The sequence below is a fragment of the Danio aesculapii genome, chromosome 9, assembly GCF_903798145.1.
Source record: "Danio aesculapii chromosome 9, fDanAes4.1, whole genome shotgun sequence".
Lineage (NCBI taxonomy): Eukaryota > Metazoa > Chordata > Actinopteri > Cypriniformes > Danionidae > Danio > Danio aesculapii.
Window position 1 is genome coordinate 40187548 of NC_079443.1, and position 24016 is coordinate 40211563.

General features: G+C 35.6%; 1 protein-coding gene across 1 annotated transcript in view; it reads left to right on the forward strand.

Moving 5' to 3' along the window:
* Window positions 1-16918, forward strand: part of cps1 (carbamoyl-phosphate synthase 1, mitochondrial) — an 89128-nt gene extending 72210 nt beyond the window's left edge. Inside the window, exons 33-38 of the mRNA XM_056464817.1 lie at window positions 5368-5442; window positions 6003-6101; window positions 11035-11094; window positions 11207-11319; window positions 16056-16185; window positions 16260-16918. Of these exons, the coding sequence (XP_056320792.1) occupies window positions 5368-5442; window positions 6003-6101; window positions 11035-11094; window positions 11207-11319; window positions 16056-16185; window positions 16260-16412 (630 nt within the window). The 3' untranslated portion in view covers window positions 16413-16918. The remainder of the gene's footprint in view (window positions 1-5367; window positions 5443-6002; window positions 6102-11034; window positions 11095-11206; window positions 11320-16055; window positions 16186-16259) is intronic.
* The last annotated feature ends 7098 nt before the right edge of the window (window positions 16919-24016 follow it).

Below are 24016 nucleotides of genomic sequence, written 5' to 3' on the forward strand. Positions count from 1 at the left end.
TGTTTAGAATTAAATGTTTAGAGATGTTTTCCAGTGATGGGTTGCAGCTGGAAAGGCATCCACTGCGTAAAACATATGCTGGATAAGTTGGCAGTTCATTCTGCTGTGGCGACCTCAGATTAGTAAAGGGACTAAGTCGAAAAGAAAATGAATCAATGAATGTTTAGAGATGGTGTGACATAACACGTACCTATGTGAGCTATTGATGTACCCCTAGATGATGCGTATGTCCTTGTCGCAGCACCAGTGGTATCGAAATTCCTATTGTGATTCGGTCTGGTGCATACCAGTTACATAGCTATTGCACCGGGTTTCACTACCCAACTCTAGTAATTAAGCTTCTGTGAACTGGACTGTCATATATTATATTAGAACCACTCAACAAAGTAACAATTTGTAGTTGCATGTTAAATAGTTATTTAGTAAATGACAAAAAAAAAAAAATATGTCAGCTAATTTAAGTTCCACTCAAAAAATGACTTTTTGTGGAGTGTTTATGTGCTTTAAACTCATAAACACAATCTTTTCTGTCATGACTTGAATGCACCAATGGTAAAGATGATCAAGTTCAAACTGAGCATCAAAATGGGGGAAAAAGGATGATTTAAGTGCCTTTGAAGATGCCATGGTTGTTGGTGCCAGACGAACTGCTCTGAGCTTTTCAGAAACTATTGATCTTCTGGGATTTTCATGCACAACCATCTCTAGGGTTTAAAGAGAATGGAAAATATCAAGTGAGCAGAAGCTCTGTGGGCGAAAATATAAGTCCAAACTGATGAATTGTCATGTTTCATGTTTCCTCCTCTTTTGTCAAGCTGGGCTTCATCTCAGAAATACTGCTCTGCCTTGCCTAACAAGTCCCCAATGTGAAGTCTTTACTGCTTTCCTCAGATGAAGGTCGGCGTGTAAGAGTTGTTCAAAGTGCATGGACACACTTTGCCTTTGTGCTTCATGAAAGTGCTCATTATCCTTGTTTGAGAACCTCTGCTTCTCGCATTAACCAGAGTTTTTTGGGAAACACGTCCGCAGAGATAAAAAAAAAAGAAGCTAATACTGATTTTTCTCACTGGTGTTATGTGATACACTTGTCAGTGTACAATATTTGCAATTTCCTTGTGTAATGTATTCAGCGACCCATCGGGATGTGGTAGGCCTGGTTTCCATGCCAACTGCTGGCCTTTAAAGGAAGCTCTATAAATTGGTAATAGGGAAGACCACTCTTTGCTACTTGCTCTGGGATTCTCCTCGCAGGGTAGTCTGGATCCTTGGGGGGTTCAGTGGTAAATAATACATCTGCTGTGACGATGAACTCTCTCTGGAACCGTTCCCGGTTTGGAATAAAAGTACTAGTAGTAGTATTTGAAAACTAGTAGTGTCCTTCACCTCCACGGTTCAGCCTGGCAGAGGTGCATGCTGGGATTTATGCCATATTAACAACCAACAATGCATCAATAACACAGGGAATCAAAGCTGTTTGTGTTTATTCCCATCGGTGCGGCCTGCTCTCGCATTTACATGCGTAAGTGAGGCTGGCTTATCCAGGGCTGATTAGATGGCTTCAAGGATGAGTTCCTGCATCAAAGGCCGAGGTTGTGTGCTAATCTGCGTCCCGTGTCCCCTGTGCTGGTAATGGGAGCTGTCTGCCTTTAATTGGAGGGATAAGGACGTCAGTTCTCACAGGGCAATCAGCTCATAGCGTCACTCGAAAACTGCTTGAATGGAAGTCAATCCGCTCCCCTGTTGGTCCTGTCCGAAACATGTTCTGTATGCTAATACTCATTACAACCGAAAACAGAAAGTCTTTCCTTTTAAAAACGAGGTTTGCTTAAAGCAGGGGTGTCCAAACTCGGTCCTGGAGGGCAGTTGTCCTGCATATTTTAGTTCCAACCAGGGGCGTCGCTAGACCCAATTCACTGGGGCACGTGCCCCAGTAAAAATCTCCAGTGCCCCAGTAAATGCATTGAGATATGATTTACTTCATATGCAAGTGTATTTATTAAGAGTGGTAATTCCGAAATAGAGACGTTATTCTCTATGTGCAACCGAACCAACGCTGGTGAAAGCACTGTAATCAAAAAGCAAACTGGCGCATCTCCACGTGTGCGCAGAGAACACGCGCGCCTCTCGCACGCGCTCATCTCGCGCGCACTGCTCTTCTTCTGAGATGCCCGGTAGTTAACATGCGCGCCAAAAAAGCAGGCTGCTTGTTACGCGCCGCTCATGCGTTGTAAAACCAGCGTAACAGTCTTTTTTGTTTTGCAAGTGGACAAAACTAAAGTTTAAACAATATGATGGTGATCTTACTAAGCATGCCTTCTGATAGATTTTTTTTGTATGAAGCAAAAAGGAGGGATGAGGAGTCAGGGAGGTAAGACTTAACAAACCTAATTATCTGCCATGTGTCAAGTGTACAACAGATAATCCTATAACACATCTTTTTTTGTCTATAGAGAATTGTCTATAGAATTTTCATTCAATGAAATTAATATTTATGCAAAAGTAATTCTTAAATGATCTTAGCATATCACTCCAGTTGTCTTAACACTGTTTTTCATTTACATTTAAGATTATTTAGAAGAATAATTGTATAATAATAAGAATACTTTTATTTATAATAAATACAATATACATATGTTACCTATGAAATATACATACACTATAAATACACTACACACACATATATATATATATATATATATATATATATATATATATATATATATATGGGGGGAAGGGGGTACGTGCCCCAGTAGAGCTGTATGTCTAGCAACGCCCCTGGTTCCAACCCCAATTAAACACACCTGAACCAGCTAATCAAGCTCTTTCTAGGTTTACTAGAAACATCCAGGCAGGTGTGTTGTAGGAAGATGGAGCTAAACTATGCAGGACAACGGCCCTGCATGACCGAGTTGGGACGCCCCTGGCTTAAAGGAACACACCACTTAAAAAAAAACATTTACAAGTTACTAAATAACAGAAGCTTTAAATTGGAAGACTGTCTAGACTCTTCTTTTTAAAAAAGTTGAGTGAGAAGCTATCGGTCTAATCCAATTTAATGATTTATGCTAAGCTAAGCTAAAGTGTCTCATGACTGACCTGCTGATCAGCTGAATGGATTCGTAAATGGTAAACTCAATTGTTTGACTTCAGGTGACTTGAAAATGAGCCTATTTCCAAAGGGAAAAACAAATCAAAACTGGAGACCTCCTTAATGAAACTATTCACCCAAAATTATATACATTCACCATTTATTCACCCCCAGTTGGTTCCAAACCTGTGCAAAGAAGGATATTTTAAGAATAAAACCAGTGACATGGTTTATAACATTATTCAGATATCTTTTTTAGATTCTCCAAATTCATGAACGTATAACAGCATGATTCTTTTGGTTTAAATCACTGCATGTTGTCCTTTGAGTTTTTGTTTTCCTCCTGCTCATGTTTTGGCCTGTGGGGGGCAGTGGTGTAGTCTGTAGCAGGTTTCTAGTTTTCTCACACGAGAAGTTCTCCTTGATTGGTGAGAGTCACCCTAACCTGTCAAATGCTCCTGCAACCATTAACCTTATACTAAAATGGACGCATTTAGACTTTCATTAGGCTTGTATACATTTTCTTCATTCCCAGGATTTGTGGTAAACATTGAGAAATAATTCTTCACAGATAAGTGCAAACGAAGAAAGAAACAGCATTTCTATGGGTTTTTCCTGAATAAATGGATGCGGATGTCTCCTAATCAGTGGCCAGTTCTAGACCAGACAGCAGCAGGGGCAGTTGTAATTTTAGGGGCACCACTTTGACAAACAAAGCTAATTACTTAAACAATTTGAAGTCATTTTTTTTCATAATCTTCCATGTTAATTTATTTGGCAAGTAACTTTGCATTATAGTATGATAACACATTTTACATTCAAGTACATCAAGGCACATTTTAACCCATGTAAACTTTAAAAGCTACCGTTTAAGTTGATTTTTTTGTTTCCGAAGGGGTCTTTAACAAACCAAGGACATTTTTGCAGTATTTCCTATTAAACTAAAATAATTTGTCTTATTTAAAAGTCTTATTTCTTATAGTTTGTCTTGAATTAAACCCGTTTTTAATAATAAAAAAATAATAATAATAATTTTGAGGTCAGTATTATTAGCCTCCTCAAGAAATATTAATATATATTTTTTGGCTGTTTACACAACAAATGAGTTATACAACAACTTATTCTAACTTTCCTAGTTAACATAACCTAGTTAAGTCTTCACATGAGCGTGACAAAATTTTATCAATGTATAACATATATATATATATATATATATAATATATATCTATATATATATAATATATATATATATATATATATTATATATACATACACACACACACACACACACCACACACACACACACACACACACACACACACACACACACACACACACACAAACACACACACACAGTTGAAGGCAGAATTATTAGCCCCATTTTTTTCCCCCCCAATTTCTGTTAAACGGAGAGAGGATTTTTTTTTTTCTAAACATTTTCTAAATAATGTTTTACAGGATATTTTCAATATACTTCTCTACAGCTTAACGAGACATTTAAAGGCTTAACTATGTTAATTAGTTTAGGCAAGTTATTTTATAATGATGGGTGTTCAGTAGACTATCGAAAAAATATGTAGCTTAAAGGGGCTAATAGTTTTTAAAATGGATTTAGAAAAATTTAAAACTGTGTTTACTCTAGCCGAAATAAAACAAGTCAGACTTTCTCTAGAAGAAAAAAATTATTATCGGACATACTGTGAAAATTTCCTTGCTCTGTTAAACATTATTTGGGAAATATTAAAAAAATAAAACAAATTTCACAGGGGGCTAATAGTTCTGACTTCAACTGTGTAGATACTATATATATATATATATATATATATATATATATATATATATATATATATATATATATATATATACATAGATTGTAAAAATATTTACAAGTTGTTACTGTTTGTTTTGTTTTGAGAATAAGAGATTTAATTAATAAAGGATTTCTAGCTTTTTAATAGCAGTGTGTATGGTTAATAGAATCAAATGATCAATTTAATAATTTAATCATTAAAATATGTATAAATAAATCATTATTTAAAAAGACAAATAAATAGACATATTTAAATGTGTTTATGCAAGTTATATTTTAAATGGCATTTATTAAAGCAATAAATGAATGCATTTAATAAAAATAATTAAATGCATAAATAAATAGATTATTTTATAAATGTTTATTTAAATCACGTTTTTAATGCTGATTAATCAAACAATAAAAACGTATATTTATGGATTATGTAAAAATGCATTTTAAAAGGCTTTGTTTTTCTATTCACTGCTAGGCTCCAATGTTTTCCTGGCCTCGGCTGAGAGAAGCAGACCCTGTCCTGCGCTGCGAGATGGCCTCTACTGGAGAGGTACAGTATAGAGGTGCTTCAGACACATTGATTGGCCATTTTATCCATCACAATAGTCTCCAGCTTATGTTGTTATCAGTTTACTGAGAAGCGGCTTCAGCATTAGGGAATAAATGCTCACCGGTTGTAGTCCTATTAGTTCCATGTACATGTAGTTTTGTGTCCTTGCTACAAATTCAGCGTGGAGTATTTTTCTGTTACCTGCTCTCCTTGGCAACGGGAAAACCATAGAAACCAGACAATGAAGCAGGAGGAGTGTTTCTTATTTTTCAGCTTTAGAGCAGGAAGTACAATATCTCCATCCCAGATTTTATGATGGCCCCATTCTGTCCTTTTTTCATAATTGTAATATCGCACCAGTCTACCTTCATTCAGAAACATCTTTAATATGTCTGATTTATTTCACCTTGGCTTTGAATATTGCGCTAATGGAGATGAATGAATAATTTATCCTGGAGTTTCTGCATGCTGCAATGAATATTTGCTTGTGATGGTAAGGATCAAGCTATTTCTTTCCTGCTCTGTTTTTTTTTCTTAGCGCTTTCTTTTGCTCTCTGCAGGTGGCTTGCTTTGGACCGAACATCTACTCTGCCTTCCTGAAGGCCATGCTCTCTACAGGATTCAAGCTTCCCCAGAAGGGGATTCTCATTGGGATACAAGTAAGAAGGAAACTTTTTTCTTCTCTTTCCTTCAGGGTTGAATATTTAAGAGACTGTCTGCATTACATCCTCTCTGATTTACTGAGTAGAACAGGAACATTTCTGGCTGTAATTTCCTCATACGGTGATAAAAGTTTAAAACCTTATAATATTTTGAAGGAATTTTTTTGAAAATATTTAGTGCACATTTATTAGCTCAAATGTAGTGTCATCAGAAACATATTAATCAACTACATTCAGTTGCAAAGTTGGTGAGGAAAAGGGAAATTATACTTTTTGCACTAACCAGAGTCCCAAATGCAAAAAGTCTGAAATAAAGTATGCACTACCTGATAAAAGTCTTCTCACCTATCCAAGTTTTAGGAACAACAAATAATAACTTGATTCCTAATTGATCATTTGGTATCAGAAGTGGCTAATATGAAAGGTAAAGGCCTCTAGATTACGCTTATTTTACCAGAATAGAATATGATCGTGCCTTGATTTTTAATTATTTAATTAGAACAGTAAGCTCTGACTTTGCTTAGACAAAAGTCTTGTCACTAAACAGAAATAATGTACAGTATAGAATATAAAGTCATCGTACTGTGGAATAAGAATTAACATTGTGTATGACTATCATGAGCTTGGCATCCAGACATCTCTGCAATGACTCAAATATGTTATTAATAAAGTCATCTGGAATGGCAAAGAAAGCGTTCTTGCAGGACTCCCAGATTTCATCAAGATTCTTTGGATTCATCTTCAATGTCTTCATCTTACCCCAGACATGCTCAATAATGTTTATGTCTGGTGACTGGGCTGGCCAATCCTGGAGCACCTTGATCTTCTTTGCTTTCAGGAACTTTGATGTGGAGGCTGAAGTATGAGTAGGCATGCTATCCTGTGGTTTGTAATGTAACGGGCAGCACAAATGTCTTGATACCTCAGGCTGTTGATGTTACCATCTACTCTGCAGATCTCTCGCACACCCCCATACTGAATGTAACCTCAAACCATGATTTTTCCATCACCAAACTTGACTGATTTCTGTAAGATCTTCGGTCCATACTGGTTCCAATAGGTCTTCTGCAGTATTTGTGATAATTGGGATGCAGTTCAACAGATGATTCATCAGTGAAATCTACCTTCTGCCACTTTTCCAAATGATCAACTAGAAGTCAAGTTACTATATCTGTATACTGTTTACAACTTACTGTATCTAACAGTTTATTAATCTTTTATGTTATTAATTTAGAAAGTTCTTCCTGCTTTTTCTATAGAATAGAAGGTACAGGAACTTTGCTCCCTGCCATATTACGAAACCCCACAGTATACCACGCTGAAAACATATTGCATATTTGATAGCATGCCTTAAAGTCCTTACATTTCTCTTACTTGGGTGGAAAAGTGTGATTGAAATTTAAACTGCACAATTACGGTGGTTATCTCAAATAACTGCAGCTAGATCAAATAACCATGATCAGGCGATTAATCATTCTCGACAGGCCTAAATGATCACAGTCAGCTTATAATGCATATAATGTCTGTATTCACAGTTCTGCTTGGAGCTGATCCAAGCTATTTCCTCATTAAATGCCAAGCCACGTAAGCAGCTCTAGTATTGATTATTCTATAAAAATGAATGGTAAAAGAGGAAATTAGTTGCAGAACAAGTGTTATCATAGAGAAACTATGCTACTTTCTAATGTTTATATCATTTTAGTATTCATTTATTTTTTAATGTATTTAATTTATGGAGGCTCAGTGGTAAGCACAGTCGCCTCACTGCAAGAAGGTCGAGTTCCAGTTGGACCAGTTGGCATTTCTGTGTGGAATTTGCATGCTCTCCTAGTGTTTGCCTGGGTTTCCTCTGGGTGCTGCGCAGTCCAAAGACATGCGCTATAAGTGAATTGGGTACAACAAAATTGGCCATAGTGTATGAGTGTGTGAGTGAATGTGAGAGTATATGGGTGTTTCCCACTACTGGGTTGCGGCTGGAAGGGCATCCACTGCGTAAAACATATGCTGGAATATTTGGTGGTTCATTCCGCTGTGGCGACCCCTTGATAAATAAGGGACTAAATTGACGAAAAATGAATGAATTAATTTGTTTTATGTTATTTATTTCTATTTATTATTATTAGATGTTTTCTTGTTTTGTTATTTTTCATTCTGGTAAATGTTTATCATTTATTTGCCAATTTAGTTTTACTTTTTAGATTTAATGCATGATTAATTTGTGACAATGGTGTAATTATCGTTTCATCACACAGTCAAAAATGCTGAGTTCAATTAAGTTAACTTAATGTTTTTATCAATTTTAAGTTGATTGAGCAAAATAATTCAACTGTCCTAAAAACAATCTAAAACAATTGTGTTGTTTCAGCTTAATTTAACTAAATAGTTAGAACAAGCAGCAAAAAAAAAAAAAAAAAAAAAATATATATATATATATATATTGTACAAATTACCATGTGAAATATATAGTGGGGGAAAAAAGTATTGAACACATCATGTTTTTTTTCCAGGGAATAATATTTCTAAAGTAGCTGTTAACATAGAATCAAACTATATTTTGGTAAAAAAAAAACAGACAAAAAAAAAATAAAAATAAAACAACCAAAAAATCTGAAAAAAAATGGGTTGTGTGTGATAACAATAAAACAACTCGAGGAGAAAGTACTGAATTACTGAAACGTATTTAATACTTTATATAAAAGGCTTTGTTGGTGATGGCAGCTTATAGACGCCTCTTAAATGGAGAATGAAGTCACATGAATTGCTCAGGTGTGATTATTTTTCACAGACTTTAACAGTGTAAAAATCTTGATGGTCTATCAACTTTGATCTTTAATTAGTATTTTCGATTGGATTCAAGTCAGGTAATTGGCTGGGCCATTCTACAGCTTGATTTTCTCTCTCTGAAAGTATTGAGAGTTTCCTTGGCTGTAGTTTGGATCATTGTCTTGCTGAAATGTCCACCCTGGTTTCATCTTCATCATCCTGATAGTGGAGATGTTGGACTGAAGCAGCTCATTTTAATTTGCAATGATGAAGGGCAGAGGATTGCTCAAGAATAACTGACAGATTTCGCTGCTGCCTGGGCTTTCACTGCATTTCTACACCTCCCTTTTTTCATGTGTTCAATACTCTTTCCCTGCATCATTTCATTTTATTACACATAACTTCATTTCTTTGCATATATGGATTCCATTGGTTGTTACCAACATCCGGAAACATTTCAAGTCAACAACACTTTTAGAAATATGTTTTCTGAGAAAAATAGTTCAATACAAATTTTCCCCACTGTATTTTATGCTTGCAACGAAAAACAAAAATGAGAAAGCTGGGAAAAAAATATCTAGAAATAAAAGATCAAAGCCAAAAGGTCAGTCAGTTTGTGTGGACGGACACGGAGCTGGAGACTATTTCTAGAAGAAAAGTCTTCCTCTAAGCACTTCCAGATCAATAACACAGCTCTGTGTTCACGGAGACTTAACCACGGGCTGGTAATCAGGCTTTAAAAGGCATGTCAGATCTGCAGTCCCCAGGTACAGCCATCAGGCAGGTAGCATCTACAAAAACCCGGCTTTTGTTTCGAATGGGAATTTCATGCTTGCGTTTGTACCCGAGACTCCATTAGAACACAATGCTGTCTGAGCATTGTCAATGACCCTGACAAGATGTTTGATTTCCACGCCGAGAGTGGCCATGAATCGTAAACATCTGAGAGAGCACAGGAGGAAATGAAAGAGGGCATGTTGACGATGATATTACAGCAAAACATAAAACAAAGCCTCTGAATTCCAGTGTCATTGTCAAGGCTTCAAATTATGTGTGAACATCACACAGTTACACCCAAAGAAGATGAACCACAAAACATTGTGCCTATGGAAAACTGAGAGGAGCTTTATCCTTTTAGAAATGTAAAACTTTCTGTTTTAAAAATTGTGTGCTCTGTTTATACAGTGGGGAAAAGTATTGAACATCATTTTTCTCAGAAAACATTTTTGTAAAGGTGCTGTTGACTTAAAAAATCGAAATATGCAAAGAAACAAAGCTAATTGGTTTAGAAATGAAGTTATGGGTAACAAAATTAAATGGCACAGGGAAAAGGTATTGAACACATGAAGAGAGAGAGATGTAAACAAGCAGTGAAAGCCCAGACAACAGCTGAAATCTCTCAGTAGTTATTCAGGGGCGCATTTAACCAGTAAGCAATGTAAGTGGCTGTTTAGGGCCCCAGAAAATCTGAGGGGCCCCAAATAAATACCTAGAATTAGAAATGATACCTATAAATTATGTATAACATTGTTTTCTATCATATTTTGTACGGTGATGGTCTAAAAAGCTTAACTTGAATGTAATTATTACATCTGTGTCCCCCACCTTCAATCGTGGACCAGTCCAGCAGTTTTAAGAAACCATTCATTTAATATTTTTAGTTGTGAATTCATTTTAAGAAAATAAGATCAATTAAGTTGAATTAAATTTAAGATAAAATGTAGAAGAAAAGATTGAATAATATAAGAAAAAAATAATAAAAAATTAAAGTACAAAAGGGCCTCGTGACTGGAATTGCTAAGGGCCCCAAAATCACTTAATCTGCCCCTGGTTTAATTCAATAATGTAAATTTCCCTGAGGCTGTACATGATCATATAACAATCCTGAACTAGTAAAAATAAGCAGATTTGCATGCATTCAGAGGGGTAAAGTTATTCCATCAAAAATGTACTGAATCACTGTATTACATGTACTTGTGGAACAGTATTTTATTTCAGCAAGTTTCATGAAATAAGGGTGAAAGCATAGCAAATTCTGCTTGAGTGATGCAAGGCTTCTAAAAATAGTTTCCTGTTTGGCGTCCATCCACACAAATCACCTGAACTTTTAGCTTACATCTTTTTTTCCACTTGCTTTCTCATTTTTATTTTGTGATTTTGTTTTTAGCATTCATTCAGGCCCAACTTTCTGTCCACTGCTCATCAGCTTCATGAGGAGGGCTTTAAGGTAAGTCGTTTCCATCAGCATTTGGGTTTGGTTTTACAAAATCATCTGTTGACTCTTTCTTTGCTGAATTATGTGCTGCATTAATAAAGAATGAATCTGTCTCTGTATTTAGCTGTATGCCACAGAGGGAACATCAGCTTGGCTCAATGCTAATGATGTTCCAACAATCCCTGTTGCCTGGCCGAGCGTTGAAACCAATAACACACACTTACCCAGCATCAGCAGGCAAGTACTTTCTCTATTTCAGTATTTTTGTTCGATGCATCAATTAAAGGTTTCAATTGAAATTTTAAATCTTTATGAAAAGTAAATATGAGAAATATAAAAAGCGATTGATTGATTTGTTCCCACCACACTAGAAGCTCAATGCTTTTTTTAAAGGTGCCACAAGATTTTTGACAAAAATGTACTTTCAAGATTTCCAGTGTATACTTATTTACACCTAGAACACAGATTGCCATAAAACCCAGTTGTTAGGAAGCATGTTTTTTGAATTGACAAGATATCGTCAATTGTAGGGGGAAAAAAAGGGTTAAGAAAAACCTCTGTAAATATTAAAGTTTGGCAGTTTGTGTTGATGTCACTTGTACAACATATTTTGCTACTGTTCAAAAGTCACATCATTAAGAATAAAAATGTTGAAAAAAATGAAGATATATACTTGGATCAAAGATGAAAGATCCTATTTTAGTGTCTTCATATAGTACACTTTCATTTGCAAAGAAAACATTCAGTGCAAACAACGTTTGTGCTTTAATCTGTCCTAAGTAAACATATGAAATGATATTCTAAACTGCAATATTGTCATTTAGTCTAGATACTGATTTTACACTTAAAACATTCTTAATATACTGATGTAAACCATGATCTTACTTACAAAGCAGTTCTTCTCAGGATCATAGTGAAAAAAAAACACTAGCTTTGATTGCAGTGTTTATTTATTGTAGCAATTTTTTCAACAGCTTTATGCAATGCCACAGAGTTTACTTCCATTAAAACTTTGTACTGATAATGGGAGCACTGTCAATATCTGACCTATCCATTATCTAGAAATCTGGACAACTCATGTATAAAATGACTGCTGGGCATAGATTAATCGCATCCAGAATAAAACTCTGCTTTGACATAATATATGTGTGTATAATGTATTATACATTATGAATTTATTATGTAACAGTAATACCTACACATAGAAACAAAACTAACTTCTAGTGTCCAACCAGTGACGATATACAGCCATATCGCACTACTACAAGTGTGATACTGTGTTTATACAACAGTACGATGCTATAATCGTGTATATAAAAAAGAAAATCAAACACGGACAGTCTAAAAATCCTTTTGTTTGAGGAACTATTTTCTTCCCCCATTCATTTACATCTGCAGCTGAGTGTTAAAACAGCAGAAACCATTGCCAGTTCACCAACTTCACTTTAGAGCTACTATTTGAATGATTGAATGCGTAATTTCTAAAGTGATGACAAAACAGCTGATTTTGCTCACATTTTAAGATTATAAGGCTGAACGGCATGAAATGCCATCAGTCTACAAAGATTTCCCAGTATTTTTCTGTTGCAATTGGGAGATCACAATAATTAACCCCGAAAAAGCCAAAGCAGTGTAAACTTTGTGGCTTCACAAAAGTGTCAAACTCACCACACATGGAGAAACCTATGCAGAAACATCATAAACCAGATTAATGTTGTTTATGATAAATAGAATGTTAAACACATGTGGGCATTTCTTCTTTCTTTCTGTTTACTGAACTAGTCTGCAGGAACGAAAACAGGAGACACATTAGAAACAGATGGCCAACCAAAAAGTAACTCAGGGTTATACTTAGAGTGGCCAACACAAAATACATACATTCCTAATATGAGAGTCCCATTTTACACTCAATACACTACAGTTATATCGTGTAAGCCAGCACTACAACACAAATGAAAGAGATCGACTTAGAAAGTCACTTACCAGCTTTATAATGATTTGATCAGCTGTGGTTTAAAATTACACTGAGTTTTTCTCCTCTAAGATATATTATGCAGTCTCTGTCACCATCTTGTAGATGAACAACGTCAACCGCCTTTGCTCTGCTCCATAACAGGTTAATAGCCGCTGACACGCTGTCTCTCATAAATCATAAATATTTTAAAATAGACACTATCATTATAAACTGCATAGTTACAATCTAAACAACTACATTCTCGACTAAAAAAGCCTCAAAAGTACATTATGTTGTCCAACAGCAGCAATATTTGTCAAACTGTAGACTGTCCTCTGCTTGTTGCTGTGTGTGGGTGGAGTAATACACAAGGGTGAAGAGTCTGGACCAGTGCTGTTATTTGCAGAATACTGCACGGCTATCGGCCAATCAGATTCAAGAGCCAGACAGAACTGTTGTGTATATATAATCTTACATAGATATTTAAATTGATATCACATTTGTACCATGTTTGTATATATATCTAAATATAAATAAACATTTTCTCAAATATATACATGCACTTTTAATTTAATTTAATTGCGATTAATTGCGTTGATAAATTTTGCCCAGCACTAACAAAAATCTTTTCTTTCTTTCTTACAGTTTTTACCTTTATTTATTTACTATTTAATATTTATCCACAAAGCTATTATTGTGAGACCCAAGGAGTCTAGCCTATTAACAGAGAATTGGAGATGTTCAGTTGTGTCACTTATTTTCGCATTCTGCTCTGCTGCATGGCTTTATTGTAGCACAAAGACACTGCATGCTGAGATGCTTTAAGAGTGTCTGTCCTCAAGGGTTGCTGTAGAAGGACCACTTTGGTGTAGTAAGACATGTTTACTAAATTCACATCACAGATGTAGCTGATCACATTCATAACTAATTACTCAAAGCTCAAAAATACAACTTCACATGCATTATTTGAGGCTAATGTTCACAGATTATTATTTGCTGTTGAGTTCTACTATTTTTGATGCTAATATAAAAGGGGCGTACATACTAAATATTGACTAAAGCACTTCTTAAAAAATTGTTTTAAATTATATGCACGCAAGCATGGGATTTGAGTTTTTTTTAGTAGCATAATAAAAGCTGGTTAATTTTAGATTGCTTCATGAAGGCCAAACAGTTTGTGTTTACAATTTTTGTAGTGAATCACTTTTGTTTTATCAGGGTCTCTTCAAAAGTATTAAAAGCTAATAAATCAGTTGAGAAAGTTAAGAGCCTTAAAAAGTATTAAAAAGCCTTAAATGTTAGTTTACAAGATATTCAATTTTGTATCCTTTTTGATTGTACAAAATCTAAAATGATTGTTTTTTCACTTTTGTATGCTAAAGTTTGCCTGAATTTAATTTGCGAATATTGTGAATATATCAGTAAAATCCTGCTAGATATGACGGTTGTGGCTAGATCAGATACGGTTGCGGCCAGATGTTAACGCAAATGATTTACATTATTTATTAAATTTCCCAATAAATTGTATTTTATTAACATCTACCCCCACTCCAACCCTAAACCCAACCGTCACAGTAACGTAAAAACAGTAGTTGTACAGAGTATCTGTTAGATTACCCAGTAAGGTAATCTAAGTCTACCCCAACCGTCACAGTACTGTAAAAATATAAATTATTGTTATACAGTGTTAGAAAAAAATGCTGCTACATTGTTGTGCATATCGCAGTTCTGGCCGGCCGCATATCCTATCTAGATTTTACCAGATTTGACACCATGCTACTTTGTTTACTGCAGTAACCAAGGCAACACCCTTATTTCTGCTGTTCTAAAGGCAGCACCTCCTGGATAAGCATATTTATTCAGTATATGAAAATTATTTTAGATTAGGATTCATTTCTTACAATCAGTATTTAGTAAATACACTCACCGGTCACTTTATCAGGTACACCTGCCCAACTGCTTGTTAACGCAAATTTCTGCCAATCACATGGCAGCAACTCAATGCATTTAGGCATGGAGACATGGTCAAGACAATCTGCTGCAGTTCAAACCGAACATCATAGGGTTTAAAGACAATGTTCCAAAAAAGAGAAAATATCCAGTGAGCGCGAGTTCTGTAGACACAAATGCCTTGTTGATGCCGGAGGTCAGAGGAGAATGGCCAGCCTGGTTCCAGCTGATAGAAAGGCAACTGAAATAGCCACTCGTTACAACTGAGGTATGCAGAAGAGCGTCTCTAAACGCACAGCATTGAAGAGGATGGGCTACAGCAGCAGAAGACCACACCAGGTTCCACTCCTGTCACCTAAGAACAGAAAAGTGAGGCTACAATTGGCACAGGCTCATCGAAATTGGACAATAGAAGATTGGAAAAACGTTGGCTGTTCTGATGAGTCTTGATTTCTGCTGAGACATTTGAATGGTAAGGTCAAAATTTGGCATCAACAACATGAAAGCATGGATCCCAATTGGTACCAATTGAGCATCGTGTCAACACCACAGCCAACCAAAGTATTGTTGCTAACCATGTCCAGTTTACCCATCTTCTGATGGTTACCTCCAGCAGGATAACGCACAATGTCATAAAGTGCAAATCATCTCAGACTGGTTTGTTTAACATGGCAATGAGTTCACTGTACTCAAATGGCCTCCACAATTACCAAACCTCAATCCAATAGAGCACCTTCGGGATGTGGTGGATTGGGTGATTCGCATCATGGATGTGCAGCCTACAAATCTGCAGCAACTGTGTGATGCTATCATGTTAATATGGACCAAAATCTCAGAGGAATATTTCCAGTACCTTGTTTAATCTTGTTCTATTAAGGCATTCTGAAGGCAAAAGTGGGTCCAACCCGGTATTAGTAAGTTGTGCCTAATAAAGTGGCCGGTGAATGTATCCAAGGTTACTGGTTGAAACCTTTGTAAACTGGCGATGAGTTTTTAAAATAAATGGAAAGATTCTTAAAGAGTATTAAATTTCACTTACTGATTCCTTATATGTTTATGCTTTGAATAGACTTATCAGTGAAGGACACATTGACCTTGTGGTCAATTTGCCAAATAACAACAGCAAGTTCCTCAAAGACAACTTCCAGATCCGCAGAATGGCAGTGGATTACGGAGTACCTCTCATCACAAACTTCCAGGTCAGACTTTTCTCTTAAATGCATCACGGCTCATTTTTGTTCTTGCATTAAATGCGTTTTTCTCTTTTCTACAGGTAGTAAAGCTGTTTGCAGAAGCTATCAGGTATTCAAGTGAGTTAGATGCCACCAGCCTGTTCCACTACCGCCAACGCGAGCCCAGACTGTCAGAGAGCTGCACTGCGTGGTTAACTTCTAATCTGGAAAACAGGCAGGAGACTCAAAGTTAAAAGTTACCTGAGGTGCTGTTATCCATCAGGGGCAGGTTGAACAGATACAAGTGCTTTTACAACCATGAATCTCACTTGACAGGCTTTTTCTGCAGGCCCACCCAAGACACTAGTTCAGATTTCAAGATCCACACTTTGTAGCAACTGTTCTTTATATTATATATTTAGCATTTCTATCATTTCTGAATTTTAATATTTGTGAAAATATCTCTTCTGGCCATTAAGGTAGATTAGCTGGCTAGCTAAGTTTCAGTTTACTTTGAACCAATCTTGAGTTTTTGGAAGGCAGCTAGACTTTAATCACTCTTAGTTGACATGATATTATTATGGAGCAGCTGAGCTACCTTTATGGTACCTAAAACCTAGAATTGGTGCAGGCTAAACTGAAACTTAACTGGCTAATCTGGCTTCTTGGTACAGGCCTTAACTTATTAAGGCTGAATTAATTTGATAAACACACATTTTTTTTGCTACTTGTTCAAACTACGTATTTAAGATGAGTTGAATCAACACAATTCTTGATTTTTTTAAATTTCTCAATTAATTTCTGTTGGGACAACATGAAGGAATTGTGTGGAACAGAGCGTTTATTAACAGTGAAAAATGTGGTAAAAACAAACAAACACAGCAGTATTATTACTGTAATAGCTGCATTTTCTATTTTAATAGATTTTAAAATGTAATTCATTTCTGTGATTCATAGATGTGTTTTCAGTAACCATTTCTACAGTTTTCAGTGTCACATGATCCTTGATTAATGCTCAAAAATATTTATTATTATCGATGTTGAAAACATACATTGTACTGCTTAATTTTTTTGTATCCAATAAAGGACCCAACATACTGTATGTATGCTCCGTCTAAGCTTTTTTTAATACATTTAAAAATATCTAGATCATAGTTAAATAAATAGTAGTTGAGTTTGGAGAATATCTACATCCTTTTTGTAACCTTAAAAAATATCTAATTAACTTTCATCTATTTTATTTATATATATTAAAAAAGAATTAAAACAGCAGTATTGTGATATACAGTACACTCACCGTCCACTTTATTAGGTACACCTGTCTAACTGCTTGTTAACGGAAATTTCTAATCAGAAATGTTCTGTTATCAGAAAGAAAGTGGCGCAAATCCCTTGTTGATGTCAGTGAATGGCCAGTCTGGTTCGAGCTGATAGAAAGAAGAGCATCTCTGAACGAGCAACAAATCAAACCTTGAGGCGGATGGGCTACAGCAGCAGAAGACCACACAGGGTGTCACTCATGTCAGCTAAGAACAGGAAACTGATGCTATAATTTGCACAGGCTCACCAAAATTGTAAAAACGTTGCCTGGTCTGATAAGTTTTGACATTCGGATGGCAGGGTCAGAATTTGGCGTCAACAACATGAAAGCATGGATCCATCCTGTCTTGTATCAACGGTTCAGGCTGGTGGTGGTAGTATAATGGTGTGGGGGATATTTTTTGGCACACTTTGGGCCCATTAGTACCAATTGAGCATCATGTCAATGTCACACCCTACCTGAGTGTTGTTGACCCCTACCTGACACCCTACCTGACCATGTCGCACCATAGGATAACACACCATGTCATAAAGCATGAATCATCTCAAACTGATTTCTTGAACATGACAATGAGTTCACTGTACTTTAATGGCCTCCACAGTCACCAGAGCTAAATCCAATAGAGTACCTTTGGGATGTGGTGGAACGGGAGATTCACATCATGAATGTGCAGCCGACAAATCTGCAGCAACTGTGTGATGCTATCATGTCAATATAGATCAAAATCTTTCCAGTACCTTGTTGAATCTATCATGAAGAATTAAGGCAGTTCTAAAGGCAAAAGTACCCTGTACTACTGTAGTATGATGTACCTAATAAAGTGGCCAGTGAGTGTATTATTGCAGTTTTTTTTTTATTTTAATAATTTTTTTTTTAAATACATTAAAATGTAGTTAACTGAAATTAAATCAGTCAAAATCAGTCTATGATGCTGAACAAATATGAATTGCGATATTAAAAACATTTACTGCTTCATTTTTGTTTGTTTTTTGAGGGGGATTTTTAATTACACTGAACATGGATGTACTTTTATTATTTAATGAATAGTTCTTTTAAAATCTTAATATCAGTATACATTTTTTCAAATGTTTAACCACATACCAAAATAATAAAAACCCATTTTAGTAGGAAAACATTGCTGATTTATCTATATTACTGCTACCTGCTACAGTTATTAACACACTTGCAGATATATATAAATATTTGTCCACTTCTCTTCAAATTTTGCATTATCAGAGCCTTTCCTTAATGGTAAAATGAAAAAAAGCTGAAGCTAGCGGTCATATATCATGTCCATACTACTACTTTGTATTTAAAATCCAGTGGGCTGAAAGTAGTGTGTGAGTGGGTTGAGACGGAGTTAAAGCTTTCCGGCTGTTTTTAACACTCAGCACTGTCTGTTCAATGTACCAAAGAGAGCGAGAATCTGCTGCTGTCAGCACACAATAGCAGATATGCGTTTGATTACACAAAAAGAAAATGATTTCTGTGAATTTGTCCGTGTTTGTGCCCGTCTTGCCAAAGTGAAAAGTCTAGACTTCATTCCTCAATAAATATTAATAAACATCCCAGGAAGTTATTTTACGCTAGAGCAGATCCTCAAGAACAGGTCATTTATAATTAACATGTTTAGTGAGATGGAGTATCCAATAAAAGGCGCAAAATATTGAAGCTCTTTCATATTCTTCTTTCATATTTTCCTTCTTACTGGAAAAACACACACACACAAATGGAAGAAATTACGCTCAAATTACAAAGATAAATTAGTGGAAGTGAAGGAATTTACAGCAGCCTCTTAATCAACGAAATGCTAACACTACAATATCCACTTACACTAACCTCAAACTAATGTCATTCACGAGAGAAGCGTTTAAATCTTCTTGGGAGATTCCTCATTCAGCTTTATTGGCCTGCCAGTAATAGAAATAGAAATATCAAGCAGTTGGTCATTACTCTGAACGAGCATTATGTTTAGTGCTTTAAACATCACTTAAATGCTGTGCTAATTGCAAAAAAGCTAATATTATGAGCAAACAGCCCACCAGAGTGTTGCACATTATCTAGTGGTCTACATATTGATGCCACAATTAAATCCCAGCACATCAGTGTTTGTGTGGGAGTTAAGTAGGATTCGTGTCACAGATCTTAATGATGAGAGACTGCAGAAAGGAAGTAACTAAACTGGAATAGGGGGAGTGAAGGAATAAAGTGCAAGAAGTCCTTTTATAGTACTGTAGACCAGTGGCTCTCAAACTTTTAAACCAGCGACCCCCAATGTAAGATCGTCAATAACTCGTGACCCCCCACTACCAAAACATATACAAACAATAAAAATAGCTTTTTTTTAAGCTGTTCACAATATTTTAACTATATTTACTTTACATTACAGGGCTCAAAATTAACATTTTTGCTTGGTAGTACTGGTGCTCCTAACTTTAAACATTTAGGCGCACCAGACAAAATTTAGTGGCTCCCACCAATTATCGCACTGTTACTACAAGTTTTATAAACAGATTTATTGCATTTGAAATCAACACTAATCAAAACTAACAAGCAAAAAAATATATATGCATGTGTGAGGAAAATATGTCTCAATGAAATCCTGTTATCACAAGAAAATAAATTTTATAACAATTGAGTGACCAAAAGATATCACGGACGAACCGCTCACCGGCCCTGCACACACTGCTTGACATGAATTCATTAATGAATTTGTTATTGATAACTGTGCTGTGTTCTCACGAGTGGTGTCTGATATTGCACAGATGCTTTTGACATACCTTATTATTTGCCTATGTCATTTTAATAGCAATACCGGTCTTTTCATGAGCTGCAATATTATTTTATTCTTAGTCAGTGCAAGCCCTTTTGTGGTGGTGTACGTGGTGTTAAACTTTACATATAACTTTAACATTATCTGGCGATTAAATAAAGGATTAAACAGAACCTCTCGTGCTTAAAATGTGTAGATGTGGTAAACAGTTACCTAAAAATTCCATCCCACAGACTTTACAGTGAATGCTTTAGTTATTATCATAGCGGACTTGAAGCCAATAAAAGTCTTTTATCCACTCTTCGAAAAGTGTAGATGGTGGATTAACATTCACAACATGATCAGTAATCAGATGTGCCATTATTTGTAGCTTTATGTGGATTCTAAAACTAAATCTGTCAGTGTTGTTTCCATTCTCATCTGCAGCGCTTTACATTTTCGCTCCTGTCATCTGAAGACAAGAGGCATTGACTGAGTGATTGACAGCGGATTTTAACCAATCATTCGTGTTCAGTTCTTAGAGCAGTGGGCCAATAAGAAGAGCGTGAAGGCGGGGCAAGCGTTGAAGGCTTTGTTTACTGCGGCAAGTTGACATGACAAGTTTTAAACTGTTCCTAAAGGCTGCGTTTCAAGTACAAAGATTCATTCTGCTTGAATGTATCCTAAACATTTTATGAGTTTATCAGTAATATCTTTTAAAAAATCTGAAAATATTAGCTTTCACTTGTAATACTGAAAAATATTTATTATAATCACTGAAAATTACACAATTTTTAAATCACTCTCGCGACCCCTTGAAATTATTCTGCGACCCCCGCAGGGGTCGCGACCCCCAGTTTGAGAACCACTGCTGTAGACAATGAAATCAGTTATTTTGACATGTCATTCAGCTTAAAGAATTATTATACATGCCAAAAAAGACAGTTATGTTGACCTGTGCTTAATTATATCAGCCTTATTGCACTTACAACAACTTTAGGACAATTGATAAATTAATAATCTGTTTCCTCATTGCATAATATAGAGTATTGTGATGTCTAAATTATGCCCAACCCGAGGATCTTGCAGACAAATGTGTTTATTCAGAATTATAATGCCGAATGATGTAAAAACTAAATTCTGTTTGTATATCTCTGTATAGCGAGTCAGTATCGAAGTGATAAAGCATTATTTAGAATGTTCGCTGAGGAAAGCACTGTCTTTTGGCAATTAAAAGGCATTTGTCAGGACACAAATTAACCTTCTTTCAATATAACAGTCTTTAGGATGTACTCATAACAGCGCCATTTTCGTAAAACAGTGTTTGTCTGCATCTGATGGAGGAACAATGTGCTGGAAACTGTCAGTTAAATAACAAATATCAGATTGATATCCTAAATATTTCATGTTTAACCACTATGGAAAACATGCATCAGAGCCATTGGTAGATTCCAGAATAAGTGTCCATGGTAATATTAAAGTATGCAGACTGAAGCATTTTAAATGTTTTTTTCTCAAGACTATCATTATAAAATCACATATTTCAAATCTAAACAACCACATTTGTGCCTAAAAACATCCACAAACAACAGCGGTACTTGCTAAATTACAGTGAGTTTCGTTTTCCACCAAAACAATCGCAATAAGGAACACCGTCTTCATGCAACTCATGTTCACCTTCTTTCAATCTCAAGCCTTAAGAATGGACTCATAACTTATTGGTTGGTGTCTGATGGAGGAACAGTGTATTGCGAACTGTCAATTACATAACAAATATCAGATTGATATCCTAAATTAATTATATTTCATGTTTAACCACTATAGAAACATCCATCAGAGCCATTGCTAGATTCCAGAATAAGTGTCTATGGTAATATAAAAGAAGCATTGAAAATGGTAGATTCCCTCCTTATAAATCTCATATTTAAAATCTAAACAACTATATTTGTGCCTAAAAGCATCAACAAACAGAAGCAGTACTTGCTAAATTACAGTGAGTTTAGTTTTCCGCCATAACAATCGCAATGAGGAGCACAAACGCTACATGACAGAAACATTTAAATACTCTAGACATTAATTTACAGATCAGTCACTGCACCTCCAATGAAATGGCTATAATGGGTTACAATTAATACGTATTAAACCAATTTAACATAATTAAAATGACATAGGCTGAGTACTGATGTTGTTGGTTTGTACCGAGACACTGACTTTCATTTTCAAACAGTTTGCTAGTTATTTTATTTTCAAGGTATGAAGTAAATCTGCTGCTTTTATTGTAAAATGGTGTTCAAACTCACTCATTTCACACTAAATAAAGCACATAATCTGTACCTGAGGTTATCATTGACATTGTATTTAATGCTGTTGGTTTGCCGCAACTTCGTGGAAATAAAAAATTGTTTGTAAAATAGACTTTTTTTTTCTTATGCCGCCATCACAGATGGTTAGGACAAAAACTACTTTTAACATCAAAAATGATACCTTTTAACATGTGTTGCGGTGCTGCCTTGTGTGTAGTTAGGGTACAGTCTAATGCGCAGACAAATAAAATATTATAATACATTTTTTAAATCTCATTTTATGATACAGAGACAGGACAAAAAACAAATAATACATATATTCTTAAAAATACTTACTTCTATTTTTTAGAATATATTTATTATTTGTCCTGTCTCTGTAATCCTGTTGAACTGTAGAAGCTCTGTCACGAAAACAAATTCCTCGTATGTGTGAACACACCTGGCAATAAAGCTCTTTCTGACGATGATTTTCGTTATAAAAATATGACAGATTTTTGACTTTATAAGCTATTGTTACACTTTAGTGGACATCTGTAAATCATAGTAAAATATGAGTCATTATTTTAAAAACAAGGCAAACTACTGTACTCAACAAACTACTGTATATATTTTGGTGACATTGCAGCTATTTCTATATTCTTATGGGTTCAGGAGTAATCCATTTAAGCTGTTACAGGTTGAGTGTCATTATATCAGTGTGAATCGCAGGTCTGGAGCACCAGCAGGCAGATGGCACCTTATGCCAGCCAGATGAGGGGGCACCCATGTGGCAGCGACAGAGCTCATATTTAAGCCATTTCGTATTGGCTAATGGCCATTCATTTACAGCAGGGCATGTTAAGGCATTATGCTGAATGTGCCCATTTTGACCCCAATGCTATTTTGCAGCTGTTGGATTAAAACAGCTCTGTGATTTTACATCCGCACAAATGGATGACAAATGGAGTTGTTTTACCTTGAGGTAGAATATATTGTTGAAACAAACAGCCTAATGCAGGTTGCGTGTAATCTGAACATGCAGCCGAGCCAACAGGTGCTATTGGTGTTTGTCCGTTATCAGGACAAGATCAAATTTATTTGATTTTTGGGTCTGAATTTGTGGGACGTTTGCAGAAATTGTGTATGTGGAACTTATTTAAACATGGTAAGATGTGTTGAATAAAGCCAAGACTATACAAATTAAATTAGTAAAGGAGGAGGAGGCTGGGTATTACCATAAGAACGAGTGCTTTTCATTACAAAGCAACAGTTTATCTCTGAAATCCAGCCATATTATGAGTACGAGGGATCTGTACGCCATTGTATTTTATATTAACAAGTTATTTGACATTGTAAAACATCCTATTATTGTAGGGATGGATTATACTTCGACTTAAATGTATGTAATAAAACAACAAAAACTCTGGAATCTGAAGAAAAAGGCTCAGGATAGACATTCTTGCCCTCTTCCCTGAACTTTCCTTCCTCTCTGGTATTGATAAA